This window comes from Eucyclogobius newberryi, unplaced genomic scaffold (assembly GCF_026437365.1).
Source record: "Eucyclogobius newberryi isolate DKJ021-1_F unplaced genomic scaffold, fEucNew1.0.hap1 SCAF_20, whole genome shotgun sequence".
NCBI lineage: Eukaryota > Metazoa > Chordata > Actinopteri > Gobiiformes > Gobiidae > Eucyclogobius > Eucyclogobius newberryi.
Genome location: NW_027315835.1, coordinates 11886158 through 11901028, shown reverse-complemented (window position 1 = coordinate 11901028; position 14871 = coordinate 11886158). Strand labels below are relative to the sequence as shown.

Below are 14871 nucleotides of genomic sequence, written 5' to 3'. Positions count from 1 at the left end.
CTGGAAGGCTCGAGCCAATTACTATTCTCTTCTATGGCAAACGGTCTCTCGTAGCAACCAATGTCATAACAACAGTGAAAAATGTAGCTCAGAACAGGTTCATGAAATGTAGTGTAGCCAGTTTTTGTTTCCACCTCTGTACATTTAATAAGCACATTTAAGTCAAGTGAGTGCATTGAATGGATACAAACCAAAGAAACTCATGTGCAAATAATTTATTGGCCATTTCTTAAACAGCAAAATTGTATTTATGTTTACATCTGTAGAAGGCGACTGCAATGCATCTACTGTATGTTCAGAAGTATTTTGCAGAGAAGACACCCAAACATGAAAAGAAACGACAAAAATAAAACGTAATAAAGAGAGTTAATCACCATGAATTAAACAAACCACACAAAACGTAGAGGAAAAAACTTGAACAAATGGTGGTTTATCTCAGTAAACTGTCAAAGGCATCACAGAAAAATGTACTTGGGGAAAGTTTCACCGATCACTTTTTAGACATACCTGTAAAATACAAATTGGCCTTTTTTTTTAATAACAAACCTAATAAAGTTGACAATTAAAAAAAAAAAAACCTTAATTATTTTTTTAAAGACATTTTACTGCCAAAAAACACATTAGTTTCCAATTAAATTTGCATTTTGTTACTTTTCTGATTCAAATATATCATGAAATTAAAACAGGAATTGGACGTACTTCATTTGCACCCATAAACACGTTAAACATTACAATTTTTCCTCAATTTTTCTTCCTTTTGTGTTCGGCAAAGTTGACCTACATTTACAGACAGGTCTAAAACGCGGGTGAAACCGACCCTTGGCTCCTCGTCAGTCTCAGGAATGTGATTGTGGAGATATTTTAAGATCCTCGTTTCGCAATGGGAAAGATATCGAATCGCAGACAAGGGGGCGTGGCCCGCGAGGCAAAGCATGACATTGATCCACTGCCACGTCGCTAAAACTCACACGAACACGTCTATAGCTTCTACCCGTCGTGGCTCGTGCAGGCGTCCTCTAGAAAGCGGTAGAAAACGTCGAATAATGTGTCTTGACGGCGATTGGTTTGCGTTTGAATACATTCCACATGTCAACATCGTTATATTATGAACAGTACTCTTGATAAAGGAACAAAAAGATTGCATTGTTTAGGCAAGTTTCCACTACGATAATTCAAGGAAGGTCTTTAAATACTTGGATTACTGCACTGCCGACTCTGAAATCAAACGCGCCCCGGTAGCATCCGCACAGAGAACTATTTTTTTTTTTTTTTTTTTTTAATAACATTCAGTAATTATCTTCCTCTAGCTACGCTCCGGGAAATGACAGCGTTTTTTACCAGAGCCGGATGAAGCAGCTACAAAGCCATACAAACACGATGAAGAAGCGTAATACACATTTGTCCTTCCCCACCACGCCGTTTTACACATAAAGCTCTATAACCAAGTAAACAAAGGACGTGGCGAAGGCTAAAACTGCCACCTTTTACGCGTCTTAAGTGCCCGTGTAGGGGTTCTTTACGTTTCCCAAAAAATAATCTATATTTCTCATATCTGTGCCTCTTAGCGTTAACGTTTTCTTTATTTTTTAAAGTAAGCTACAGCCCTAAAAGGATGGAGTAGGTAGGTACACTGATCAGGCAACACATTAAAATCACATGTTTTCTTGAATTTGATCATGCCAAATGGAGTTATAATGTTATGGACGATTTACTATTTTTAAACTAAATAACTTGTGACTTCAAAACGACAATTGTTTCTGTGTGATTAAATAACAACATTTTGAAGACCTTTTTTGAAGATTATTTGATCCGATTTGTACCGACAGAGAGGACGTTGTGCTCGTTTTGAGCCGTGAATAGGTCCAGCGTTTACAGAGACCGTAAAGCAGGTCAAAGTACGACACTTTAAAAGGCATGTTCTACTAAAAGAGTTCCTCGCTCCGCTCCGCGTCAATATGTAACTATAGGTTCTTCATAAAGTTACGTCTTGTGAACTTAGGCACTAAAGTTGGCTCTCCTCTCGTGCGTCGCATTTCTGTTCGTCGTCATCAATAAAATAAAGCTACACTTGCAGAAAACGGGCGATTCGCTGGGTCGAAAATGGTAAAAAATGTCGGGTGTTTTTCCAGGATGAACAAATACACTTTGAAATAAACTGAGGAGGTAGAGAAAGCTGTAAAATGCCTTCTGTTTCTCTGCCTCGCTAGAATCCTTCAATCTATCAATAAAATAAAACTTGCCTCACTTTTCTAGCTAGGAATTTTTTCTGGCTAAAAACAATAAGAGAATGTTCACTAATAACTGTCAGTGGTCATAATGTTCTGCCTGATCGGTGAATATATAAAAGTCTCAGAATGTGCAAGATAAATTCTAATATTCCATAGTTTTTTTTTTTTACATTTTTTGAAAAGATACAACTCGTTTCTTTTACAGTTTGGGAGATTCTTATTGGTGGGCGTCGCCGGCTTCGTTTTGGCTTTCCTCTGCCATTTGCACCAGTTCGTTGACCGTGTGTAGCAGGCTGTATCCGTGCTTCCTCAGCAGGCGCTGGTTCAAGCGGTGGTCTCGGAATCCCATTTCCAGCAGCATGGCCATCATGGAAGGGTCCTGTCTCATGGCGGGGTCGATGCCTCGCTGAACAGAAAACAAGGAGATGAATGTACGAAAGACGATCGGCGGTACAAAAGGCGAGAGGTGTGACGACATGCGACTGGGCTTGACGAAAAATGCTTAACGTGTTTATTTTAAGAGCAGTGATTCATGCTTTATAATGCGTCACCGGCCTGAAGATATTTTCATTCCAGGCGTGACATCAAACATTGCATAGGCGTGGGTGATATTGACAAAATAATTATGCTTTATTGCCGTTTTGTTATTCCAATGACATGGCAATCGATCAGAAACATACTGCATTTGTCTTGTTCGGACTAAATCATTTACCTCAAAAGTGCAGAAATATCACTTTGTACACTTGAAATATTACACTGCAAGTTTAGCTTTTGCAGCCTTTAAAACATGTATAGACGTTATGTTCTGATTTTGCAAGTCTACATAAAACAATTGCAATATCACACATTTTTAAATCCATCTATGTAAAGCCGCAAAACCAGTCAGTATCACAGCCAATAGGATCTTGTTTTAGTTCAGTGTGGCATGTTCTACCTGTATTGTGCAGTTTGGTCCAGTGAACAGAGCTTTATATGCAGAAGCTGCCACAGAGAGTGCCCCCTTTACCAGCCCCTCTGTGATGCCACCTTGACCCCTACTGGAAAACAAACACGCACACAAAAAAAAGGCATTCATATTAATGTTTGAATGAAAAATATATATTTTGTGATTTTGAGGACTTATTTTGATCAAAACACAATCTAATAATAACAGATATAATGGTTGGTCTAATCACCAGATTCTACCTCTGTATGAATTGCAGTTGTGAATTACATCCATTTGTCATTTGTGGTCACTATTGCCATCTTAATAGTCAAATGAAACATGCAAATAGCTCTTTCCTGAGCTGTACCTCGGCTGCAGAGCGTTGCTGGGTCTGGGGTTGTAAGTCTCGAAGGCACTGGAAGCAGAGCCAGCTGATCTCGACAAACCAGATGAAACTGCAGAGTCCAAAACCAAAATTAACACTTTCTCAAAACAAAAAACTGTTTTTCACTTTCATTCTGTTCTTAATGTTTTCTTTTGTGTCTTGGCTAAAGTTAAAAAGTCAAACAACCGACTAAAGTTTCAATGAAATGCAACATTATAAATGAGATTCAAGGTTTAATTATAACTTGTATAAAGTAATTCTTTAAAGGTACCATTGAGGTGGACTCTTGGTTGAGGTTCATATGGCTCACAAGCTGTTGGACTGGGGTCCTCAGCCAAATACAGGGCCTCTGACCTAAAAACAGACACAAATAACACTTTAGTCTCATTAAAAGTACCTTCGGTGAAAGCTAAAGCTGGACTTTCACTGTGCAAATGGGTAGAGAAATAAACACTCAACATAATTACCAAAAGATCTAAAAGGAGAGGTGTAGACTTAAGGGTTTTGAATTAGGAAGTCACAAGTCGGACTCAAATAACTCTTTTAATGACCTGAGACTAGACTTGATGATTCAGGACATGACTCGGACTTGAGCCTGTGACTCCTGTCCTTCTGGAGATTCCATTCCCTGTCCGATCACACAAAGGTCTAAGAAACAGTGTCGACTTCTCCCAAGTCAGGTCAGTCCATTTTAATCAACCCTCGTGTTCAACTTGTGGGAGTTGGGCTCAATCTGCTGACATTCCTGCACTATATTTTTATTCAACCCGAACTAGAGCTAAAACCGCACACAATGAACTCGACACACTTGAACGAGGAGCCGACCTTGGCGAGTAGAGGGTTGGCGGGGGCATCGGGGGGTCCGCACGTGCCGGGGGCGGGACCACTTCAGGCGTGAGGGTGACTGCGTCCAACGTTTGGGAGGCGCACAGCATCTGATTCACACTGCTGTGGACGGGAGGACAGGACACCGGGGACACCTCCACCGTCCCGCTCTCCTCCTCCTCGACCTCCTCCACTTCCTCCTCCACTTCCTCCTCCTCAACCTCCTCCACCTTCTCCTCAACTTCCTCCTCCTCCTCCTCCTCCTCCACTTCCTCCTCCTCCGCCTCCCCTCCCTCCGTCAGCGAAGCCGCCCTGCTCAGTTTGGAGACGGGCTCTTCTTTGTCCTTGTCCTGCTCCGAGTCCAGATTGGCTGCGGTCTCGCTGGCTGCAGTGTCATTGGCCGCAGGATCGTAGGGCGTCGTCATGTCGGGCTGGGACAGGGCCGAGCTGTACATGGACTGTCCCAGAGGTCGGCTCGTGTCGAAGCAGTCGGGGAGAACGATGATGTAGTCGTCGCAGGAGGAGACTGAGGAGGTCTGGCTGCTGACCTGAGAAAGAGGAACGTCATCAGTAAAAAAGGCACAACCAAAGCAAGACAACATTCTATAAAACAGGTTCTAGCGCTATGAAGGGAGCTACAAAAGAACATGATCACACTATTAGGGCAGGGCGCTGTTCACTCTACTACACCAGGAACTAAACCAGCAACTAAACTTGGACTGGAATGGGGCTAAACCAGGGCTAAAACAGAACGGAACCAAGTCTACATCAGAACTTGACTGGGTTCAAACCAGGACCAAACCAAGACAAGAGTGAGCACAATGTTACCAGTTATTCCAAGCATAAAATTTGAAAATACAACAAAAATCTTCTCATTTTGTTTGAAGAACGTTGTACTGGATTTACTAGCATTATTAAGGTTCCGTTTTATGGTTCAAGATATTCATAAAAGCAGTATAAGGTGTCAACACAAGTATCAGGTATGAAAAGTCCATTAAAAAACGCTCCTAAATAAAGCATATTTACTGTAGATCATTAATTGACCTTTTACCTTTCCAACGAAAAACCCAAACTGTTATGTTTTGTAGAAATAATATCAATGGCAGAAGTACCTCATCCCAGTCTTCGGCCCGATTTCCCTCCTCCTCCTCGTCCACATTCACGTCCGCGCCGTTCAAAACAACAGCTTCATCGTCTTTCTCATCGTGCAAAGACGCATTTTCTTTTTCGGGTACCAAAATGAGAGCTGAAACGTACAGTGAGCGTTAAATAAATAAAACCCAACGAAAATAGATGATGATATTTAAACTTACCTGTAGCAGTGTCCTCGACTTGTGTGACAGATATATTTGGAGGTGAAGCTAGATTCTCGACTCTTTCAGGGTTACTTTCTGTAGCTGCCATTTCAACATCTGCATTTCTGTCGAGGCAAACGCTGGGACCCCGGGAAACTACTGAAATGAACGTACAACTGTTAATATACGAATGCGTCTTTAGCGTCCGTGGACAGAGCGGTGCAGTGATTTTGCATTTACGTTGTGGTTTTTGGCCACTGTGTAGAGTCCTGCGCATTGGTCTATGGTCTGGCGGTTCGTCCAAAGTCAGTGAACGGATAATAGTTTCACACAGAAACTGGGCGCCGCTGATTTCCTCTTCTCTCTCCTCCTCCTGTGTCACAGACTCCAGCATGTCTCTATGAGGCTTTGGCTTTGCCCCTTTGGAAACAAGTCATGGAAAAATAAATACGACACAATCGCCGGAAATTTAGCTGTAGGATTTTTTGTGAATCTCACCAAAAAGCTTTCGGACTCCTGTGAGCTCAACATCCTCTTTCGTTTCTGATTTGATGTGTGAAAATGTGGCCTTTTCCAGCACAGGTACATCATGTGGCAAAGGGGAGATGCAAGGAGTCAAGTCTGATGGAGCAGAGCGCACGGGATTAAACTGCATCTGCTTCAGTGCAATTTACACAAAATCTATGTCATATTCATAATCTTACCAACAGGAGTATTGTTGGGCACTTTTTCCAACTCTTGAACAATATTTATATCAAGCAACTCAAATGAGAGTAAATCCTAAAACCACAAGAAACATGTCAAGCTGAGCCTGGTGAAACGTCACAGTTGGTTTAAGCCGGTGTGACAGACCTGGGCAGTGAGCAGGTCCACTGAAGGGAAGTACAAGTCGTCGTGGCTGATGTCCATAGCCAGGACTGGACCAGGATCCTTTGGCCTTACCTCCTTTATCTCTTTTTCCACACATTTAAAGACATTGTTCTAAGGTGAAACATCACATAACGATGTCATAAATATCACTTGTACACAATGGGACGGTATTGTAAACTTGCCAGTGTTTTCTTTTGAAGAGCAGGGTCACTGCGACTGTTGCCGGAGTCGACCACGATGCTGCACCAGACACGTGGGCCGAACTGGCAGCCGCAGTGAGCGAGCCGCCAGTGGGACGTGTAGGTCCCCTCCATCACAGGAGCCACAAATGCCACACTGACCACACCCACTTGTCCGGGCAGCAGTAAGGGCACTGGCACCTCCCTCTTCTCCTCTGACGCCAGGCCGAGGTTGCCCCACATGAACACTAGCTGTGTGCACCCACACATACACAAAACACAAAATAGGAATACACATGCGAAAAGGAACCGAGACAGGAGCATGCAAATAAAGTCACACGATAAAGAAATAGGTAAAAGTTTAAGGGATGAAAGCTCAGACACAAAGAGAAGACAATCAAACAATAAAATGTTAGACAGTCAAATAATAATGAGACGTTACTTTAAGGGAAAGTAAAAAACTCACACAGGGTAGGAGGGGTAAAGGGTCTTAGCTCAGTATTAGCTGCACTTGTTAAAAGTAGGGAATGAGTTGAGGGGCGCAGAGTGAAGCAGGGCACAGAGAGAGTGGGTCTTTCCTCTCGGCGGTGGAGGTACCTTAGTCTCTGAGGTCCAGCCGATTGTGCCCGAGTTCTTCATCTTCCAGTATTTGATGAACTTGGTACCAGGCTCCAGACGGGTGCCGTCAGGCAGATTTTCATCCAGAAACAAGGCAGCCATTGTGGGCACCAAGGACGTGTGCGAGACCCCAGGACCCCTAGTTTCAAGTGTACAGAGCATTGTTGAAAATAGCCCTGGTTTCTTTAAATAACCATCTCTTTTGTTCTCTATGAATCAAAAAAGCAGGACCCCAGATTTTTTGCAGCTCAAAAGCATTTTTCTTAGAAAATCTATGAAGCAGCAGCAGCAGTTTTCACATTGAGGTAGTTCCAACATTTCCACCACCCCAGATCAGCCAGCGAAACACTCATACAGACTAGATTACAAAGATGGCATATTTTTGATTTTCTTGGGAAAAAAAGATTTTTGCATCCATGCTGGGTTAAGGCACCCAGCATTGAAGGACGCCCCTTCCAAGTTGGCGCTTACTCTGGACTGGAGGTCTGGGGATCAGGGCCCAGGGCAGAGATGGGGCCTTGGGTGGGGCCTGGACCTGAGGCTGTCTCCGTGGCAATGCTTGGGGGCACGGCAGGAGCTTGGGTTGAGGCGGATGCCACGTTTGTCAGGTTGGCTCTGGCTGAGGTAGAGGGCCCACTCCACTGCAGTCCTCTTTTCTCCAGGCGCAGCTTCTTCTTGATCTCCTTCACTTCAGCTCTGAGCTGCCTCCTTTCGGCTTTGAGGCGCTGTCGTTCGGCCTTGCGCACTGTCCTGTCTCCTCGCCTTGGGAACCTGGTTTGAAATGTTATCAGGAAGACCTATTTGTTCACTATGGACAGATATTTGTCTGTTGACTGAGCTAAACAATAATTGCTATTTGTCTCTACCTTAATTCTCCGGACGGCCCATGCTCAGGGATTGAGAGAGGTGTCTTCGTTCTTATGAGGTTGTGGCTGGGGTCATGGCTATGTCTGCACATCTCACACAGGATGCATGATGGGCATACACTGGAGATGAGGTCATTCACAGTGAGTCCAAACACAGCAGATTAGTGATGAGACAATGTTCAGATGAATGTGGACGTCTACCTGCATTTGTACGCCCCGGCGGAGGTGAGTTTGTTACAGCTGCTGCAGATGGGGGTGTAACCCAGAGACTCGTTTGAGGTGGATGGGCCCGCGCTTGGGCCCGGAGGAGCACCACCGCTCGCACCGCCGCCGGCACCACCGCTGGCACCACCGCTCGCACCATTGACCTCGAGGCCTCTGTCTGAAGACTTGTGTGTGCAGCACTGACCAGAGAAGTCACTACACATCCTCTCCACCACTTCCTTAACAACTTCATCTTTAAACTGTGAAACAAAAATGTAACAGTAAATAAAGCTCTTTTTTTAATACCTTTTATCTCTTTATTGACATGAAACTCGCCTTCTCCATGTAAGATCTAAACCACACAGGAGGAGGTTCATCTTCTGGTTTGTTTGCCTTGCTGTCTTTCACTGCAGCCTGAAACAAAAAGGATTCCCTGTTCAATACCCACCAGATGTACACATTTGACAAATATAAAAGGACTGAACTTACCGCCTCTTTCTCTGGTGTTACTTGAGTGCCTTTGTCGACCGTCTTGACCCTGGAAGGATATGGAGGAGCGGGTCGGAGGTCCCCTTTCAGTTCCTTTACCTCCGTCTTCAATGGCCCACAAGCCTGTCCCTTCATTTTGTACACGTTCATGTGTAACTGGTTGCCCTGCTTCTCTGCACTCTGTGTGACACAACAACATGTAAATACACTGAATTGTGCAGCTGAAGCTAAAATAAAGTGAAGTTAAAGTGACTCACCTTAATAGCTTCCTCGTATTCATCTGTAAACAAACAGTATAATGTGAATAAAAGCTTGATCAACAACTCTCTAGTCTCTATTTTTACTTAAGTAATGAAGAACGTGTGTATGCATAGTACTTTCTAATAACACTTTACTTATTATTATTATTATTATTATTATTATTATTATTATTATTATTATTATATTATCTTCTACACCAGCTGATACTGTTCAAGAGAAAGTTTCTTACCTTGACTATTTATACAGATCTGAAAGACAAAATGCAAATATATTGGTAAGTGAGATGCAAATGAAGCTCTATGTTCGTTGTGATTGTCAAAACTTACATGACCATAATTTCAATCAATTTTCATACATTTGGTTTATGACGATAGTAAATATTTCCTCTTTTTTTGTCCAAACAATACATTGTAAATCTAAAAAAGTGATATGAAATTCTTACCTCTTCGTTGTCTTCATCAAAATATTTCACTTGAAAATGGTTGATCCCAAATGATGCCTTTATCTAAAATGAAATTAAATAATTAGATAATGTCTTTGTACAACAAAGAATACATTCTATATGACCAGTTAAAAGAAAAGAATCAGATAACTAGAATAATCACGTAACTCAATCATTATATCGGACTTTTGCTGGGTGTTCACATGCAAGAGAAATCTGATAAATGAGTGTATTTTAAGAGTACGTTGTCTTTGTAGATGCAATGATTTGATACATATTTCAATCATTAACATTTTCACTTTGCCACTTTTTGCATAACTTCCTGGTTCATGCCCACGGGCGAACAATAAGAAACAAACACACAAATATAACCGTTTACATGTCCTTTCAATAACACGACAACGCCAAAAAATCTGATTATGATCACATTTTAATCGGGCACGTAAACATAATCAGAAATTATCACCGAAATTCCCATCTACAGAAGTGCTGTTTGTCGCTGCTCTCTCCTTTAGCTTCTTGCGTCTGGGCGAAATGTTACGAAACGACTAAAGTGGACTCGTTAGCTCTTTTATCAAAACCCGTGTCATTTCTACAGACCAATATGAACACGCACTTCGGAAAGATATCGTGAGCTGTTCACATCGCCTTTTGTTTACGCGTCTGGGCCGTGTCTGGGCCTGCTGCTTCTCGCCAAACTGCGCCAGCGTTTAGCCAACACGCTTTTAGCTCACCCAGGTTTCCACCGATTCCCACTCCAATTTATCCAGATCTTGAGCCAGGAACCGCTTCACGTTCCCCCTGAAGTTGACTTTAATGGTAACGGGGAGCCCCATCTCAACCTTTATGGGGATTTCGCATCGATCCTTGGCGGTGACACGGGTATCTTTGATCCCTGTTGCCCTCGACCGTCTTTTCTTGTTTACATCGTCAGCTGCGTCGAGGAGAAAAAAAAAAAAAACACACTGACGTTTCGCACATGCGCAGTAGCGAAAGCCGTGCGTCGCGTTTTGATTCCGTCATCTTTAAGCTCGCAAGTGTGGCTGCAGCAGGACCGTAAAGCCACACGTTTACGAGTTAAATTAAAGTTTTTAGAAACGATCTATTATTAATTGAGCCCGTACGATGTCTTCGCTCCTCAAGGTGGACAATGAACTCAAAACCAAGGTAACGCTGTACTCAATAGAATGATCTTTTAGGCCACTTTAGCGCGATGTTGGCGTTTGTGTGCTAATGATTTGGCTGGTTTTAGCGTGATCCAAGCTAATAGATGACGGAGCTAACCGGCTCATTTCCCGCCTGTCCCATTACATCTGTCATATGTGGTTTTCTGTGCTTCGATTGATCGAATTAAGACTGGATCTGAAGATCGCGTTAAGCACGTATGACAATTTGCCAAACATGCAAACACCAGGCATCAAAATGGCAGACCACATGTGTGAAAAGGCCTTGAGTTACCCGTAGCCGTCACTAGCTTCAAAACATCCCCCAGCGTGGGCCTTTTACTATGTTTTCTTAAAATGATTAGTATTTGGCATCAGGCTACGATTTCAGAAGCATAGCAGAACAGCTGTGAGTTTGCATGTCTTGATCTGCTGACACGTGTTTTAATATTTTCAGGTGGACTCTTTTAGAGAACGCATCACATCAGAGGTAAGTGTATGAGGACTTTCCCAACCAGTGTTTACATAATGCGTAAAAAGACTGAATTCATTTATCATTATTCTCTTTCAGGCAGAAGATCTAGTAGCAAACTTTTTCCCCAAGAAGTTACTTGAGCTTGATCACTTTTTAAAGGTTTTTGACTTTTCCTGTCACAACAGTTCTGGGTTATTCAGTCCTCATCAGTGACTCACAATTACATTATGTTTTAGGATCCCATCATCAACATCGTAGAACTGAAGGAGATTCATGCAGAAATAAACATCACAGTGCCAGATCCAATATTGTTGCCAAACCTCCATGACGGCCTTGAGGCGGTGAGGTTCTATATTTTTAACATACTGTTTTCAAGTATGATTGAATGAGAAAGACAAACATGCAATTGCATTTTTTTCACAGCAAAATGCAAAAAAGCGGAAGCTGGATGATGTCGGAGGGGACGACCTGAGTGAGTACAGCCCAGAGGTTACATCAACTAACTGCTCCATCATTGATTTATTATTTTTAGCTGTGACGGAAAATTCTGATGGCTGACCGTCATTTTGAAGGGTTGAAAATCAAGCAATTGCTTATACTTTTACATAGGATTTCGGCTTTTTTGTGGATGTACTGTAATTTCCCCAGTGCGCCTCTGCACCGCGGACACAAGCCGCACCACTTACTTTAAAAGGAGGAAATGCAAATAAGTAACGTACTTAATATGGGACATGTAACCGATCCAACCCTTTAGATGTAACTCAATGGTGTCTTCTGGGTGTTGCACAGAGACCGGTTCAAACCGAGAGTATTGACAAGAAAAATACATACAATAAACAAGCAGTAACAGTTGTACAGATTTGATTAGCTCAAAATTTGATTTACAATAAATGTAATATTTACAGAAGGAAAATTAAAAAAAATACCTTTGTCTGGACCCAAATGAATACCTCCACTCTTAAGTGCACGTTGCTAGACGACAACACAGATGCAGTAACATAGGAACATGATTAAACGGTAATGACAAAATAACTTTGGAATTCAATATGCTATGATAAGTTGATTACTCTTAACCTGTTAAAGACACAAAGGAAGGCCTTGGCACGCACATCATTAGCCCACTGACTGGACTCCAAAGCTTAATTATATGCTGGTTCTGCAACTGTAACAGTTATTTACATCTGCCTTTGTTTTGTTGATCTTTCAGTGACTGGTACCAAGGTCTTTGTTATGCCTGGTGGTATGATGAAGAGCAACTCTAACCTCGTTGATCTCATAGAGAAAGTCAAACCTGAAATCAGGACACTCATTGAGAAATGTAACACTGTAAGTTATTGTAAATTTAATATATATGCATAACATGCAACCATTTGAGTATAAGCTATTAACTTATGCATGTTTTCTCGTTCAGGTCAAAATGTGGGTTCAACTTCTCATTCCAAGGATAGAAGACGGCAACAACTTTGGAGTGTCAATCCAGGAGGAGACTGTAGCTGAACTCAGAACAGTTGAAGGGGAGGCAGCATCCTACCTCGACCAAATATCAAGGTTTCTGATACATTTTCTGTTCATTCAAAACTATTTGACATACTCGTTAATTAACTTTGTTTTGCTGTGATGTTTTTTTCAGATATTACATCACAAGGGCAAAGCTGGTTTCCAAAATAGCAAAATATCCTCATGTTGTGAGTACAGATTACACACTAATACAAATGTTAAAGTTGTGTTTGGATATGGAGCAGTATAAATGTGGTTGCTGCTTCAGTAAATTGTGTACAACAGCACCATCTAGTGTCTTTTTGTGGCACTTGATCTGAACTAACAGTTAAACCAGTTGAAGACTTAACAATTGTGAAAAGAAAGCAAAAACATATGTCATTTTTTTAGGAGGACTACCGGCGCACGGTTACTGAAATTGATGAGAAGGAATACATCAGTCTGAAAATTATAGTATCAGAACTCAGAAACCAATATGTAAGTTCTTACTTCCCAATTGAACCTTACTCCACCGCTTTATTTATTTATTTATGTATTATTTTTTTCTTTTAGGTAACGCTACACGACATGATTCTGAAGAACATTGAAAAGATCAAGAGGCCCCGGAGCAGTAATGCAGAGGCATTGTACTAATTTTGATCATCTCGTGCCCTGGACATCCTCCTTCATTTCCCATCATGCCTATGGAGCTACTGTCAGGTGGCTCTGTTATTGGCCCCGTCTACACCCGGACCCCCAGTACAATCAGCACTTCTACTGCTGTCAGAAATGGAACACCAAACCCATTAGTGTTTTCTTTTTAATGTAAAATATTTTTCTTTTAAGACATTTAAAGACATAATTATCCTCTCATAAAGCAGAGGTTAGGTCATAGACACAGGTTATGCACCATGTATTTTTTAATTTTAATTAAACATTTCTCCTCGAGCTTTTGTGAGTTGATCTTTACTATTCGAATATATTCTATTTGTCATTTCATCTTGTTAATAAATAAATACTATAATATATATACTATATATTATATTTTATATATATATATATATATATATATATACTTTATATACTTTATATATATATATATACTTTATATATATACTATATATATATATATATATATATATATATATATATATATATATATATATATATATATATATATATATATATATATATATATATATATATATATATACTTTATATATATACTTTATATATATATATATATATATACTATATATATATATATACTTTATATATATACTATATATATATATATATATAAGTATGTATAGTGTGTGTATATATATATATAAAGTATGTATAGTGTATATATATATATATACACACACACACACTATACATACTTTATATATACTATACATGTGTATATATATATATAAAGTATGTATAGTGTGTATATATATATATATATATATATATATATATATATATATAAAGTATATATATATATATATTATAACTAGGGCTGGGTATTGCCAAGACCCCCAATACGTATTCCGATACATTTTTTAGGGGGAAAAGGGTCTTAAAAATGTACCAAATGGGTAATAATTTTCCTCTGAATAAGAAAATGTATGAAATTTCATGTTTTATCCACAAAGCACTTATTTATAAATCTATATGCTCTAATAACTTCATCCATCCATCCATCCAGCTGATCCAAATATGTCCACAGTTTCGTGGGTTTGGGTCCCGACTCCGGCTGTTTGCTGCGTGTCTTCCCCTCTCTCTGATCCCCTACTTCACCCTGGCCTCCCCTGTCTAGTAAAGCCTTTTTTTTTTTAATCGATACTGTAACAATATATCACCGTATTGATTTATTTTAACACAACCCTAATACATACCAGTATAGACTCGCCATATCCAAGCAAGCAAAAACTTTCAATTCAAATTTCATTCAATATTGTAAACAAAGGCCTTGTTTGAACATATACATTTCTTGCACTGCTCCTTCAAATATGGTCTAATTGTTAATTATCATTATTCATCTAGTTGATTGGGGGGATCTTCCAGCTCACGCAGTTATAATTCTGAATCATAATTCTGAATGAATTACTGGGGGGGGCAACTACTTTTTACTTACCAATGCCCTTCAGTCTAATTTTGTCTACCAATCTATTTGTGCAAG

The 14871-nt window shown here is 40.6% G+C and overlaps 2 protein-coding genes across 2 annotated transcripts; one reads left to right on the top strand and one right to left on the bottom strand.

The window, feature by feature from the left end:
- Positions 1-200: 200 nt before the first annotated feature.
- On the bottom strand, positions 201-10557 carry nbr1a (NBR1 autophagy cargo receptor a). The gene is made up of 22 exons (XM_072456936.1): positions 10322-10557; positions 9588-9650; positions 9375-9393; positions 9142-9164; positions 8885-9064; positions 8732-8809; positions 8393-8655; positions 8192-8311; positions 7797-8096; positions 7305-7464; positions 6711-6959; positions 6511-6639; positions 6363-6438; positions 6157-6279; positions 5899-6078; positions 5677-5817; positions 5476-5609; positions 4364-4911; positions 3810-3892; positions 3521-3608; positions 3163-3265; positions 201-2634 (listed from the first exon to the last, which is right to left on the bottom strand). Exons 1-22 carry the CDS (start codon positions 10421-10423, stop codon positions 2446-2448), a joined length of 3351 nt encoding a protein of 1116 aa, XP_072313037.1. The 5' UTR covers positions 10424-10557; the 3' UTR covers positions 201-2445.
- A 32-nt stretch (positions 10558-10589) lies between these two features.
- Positions 10590-13649, top strand: psme3 (proteasome activator subunit 3). Its single transcript, XM_072456933.1, has 10 exons — positions 10590-10754; positions 11208-11240; positions 11322-11384; positions 11462-11566; positions 11649-11697; positions 12433-12551; positions 12637-12773; positions 12856-12910; positions 13113-13199; positions 13275-13649. Exons 1-10 carry the CDS (start codon positions 10713-10715, stop codon positions 13353-13355), a joined length of 771 nt encoding a protein of 256 aa, XP_072313034.1. The 5' UTR covers positions 10590-10712; the 3' UTR covers positions 13356-13649.
- Positions 13650-14871: the final 1222 nt, after the last annotated feature.

Excerpts from the sequence above, each read along its gene's own strand:
- psme3 (XM_072456933.1), top strand. The coding sequence starts at position 10,713 with ATGTCTTCGCTCCTCAAGGTGGACAATGAACTCAAAACCAAG. Across the intron at positions 10,755-11,207 it reads ACAATGAACTCAAAACCAAG|GTGGACTCTTTTAGAGAACG; the intron begins GTAACGCTGTAC and ends TAATATTTTCAG. Across the intron at positions 12,774-12,855 it reads TACCTCGACCAAATATCAAG|ATATTACATCACAAGGGCAA; the intron begins GTTTCTGATACA and ends TGTTTTTTTCAG.
- nbr1a (XM_072456936.1), bottom strand. The coding sequence starts at position 10,423 with ATGGGGCTCCCCGTTACCATTAAAGTCAACTTCAGGGGGAACGTGAAG. Across the intron at positions 6,640-6,710 it reads CTCTTCAAAAGAAAACACTG|AACAATGTCTTTAAATGTGT; the intron begins GCAAGTTTACAA and ends GTTTCACCTTAG. Across the intron at positions 3,893-4,363 it reads CCAACCCTCTACTCGCCAAG|GTCAGAGGCCCTGTATTTGG; the intron begins GTCGGCTCCTCG and ends GTCTGTTTTTAG.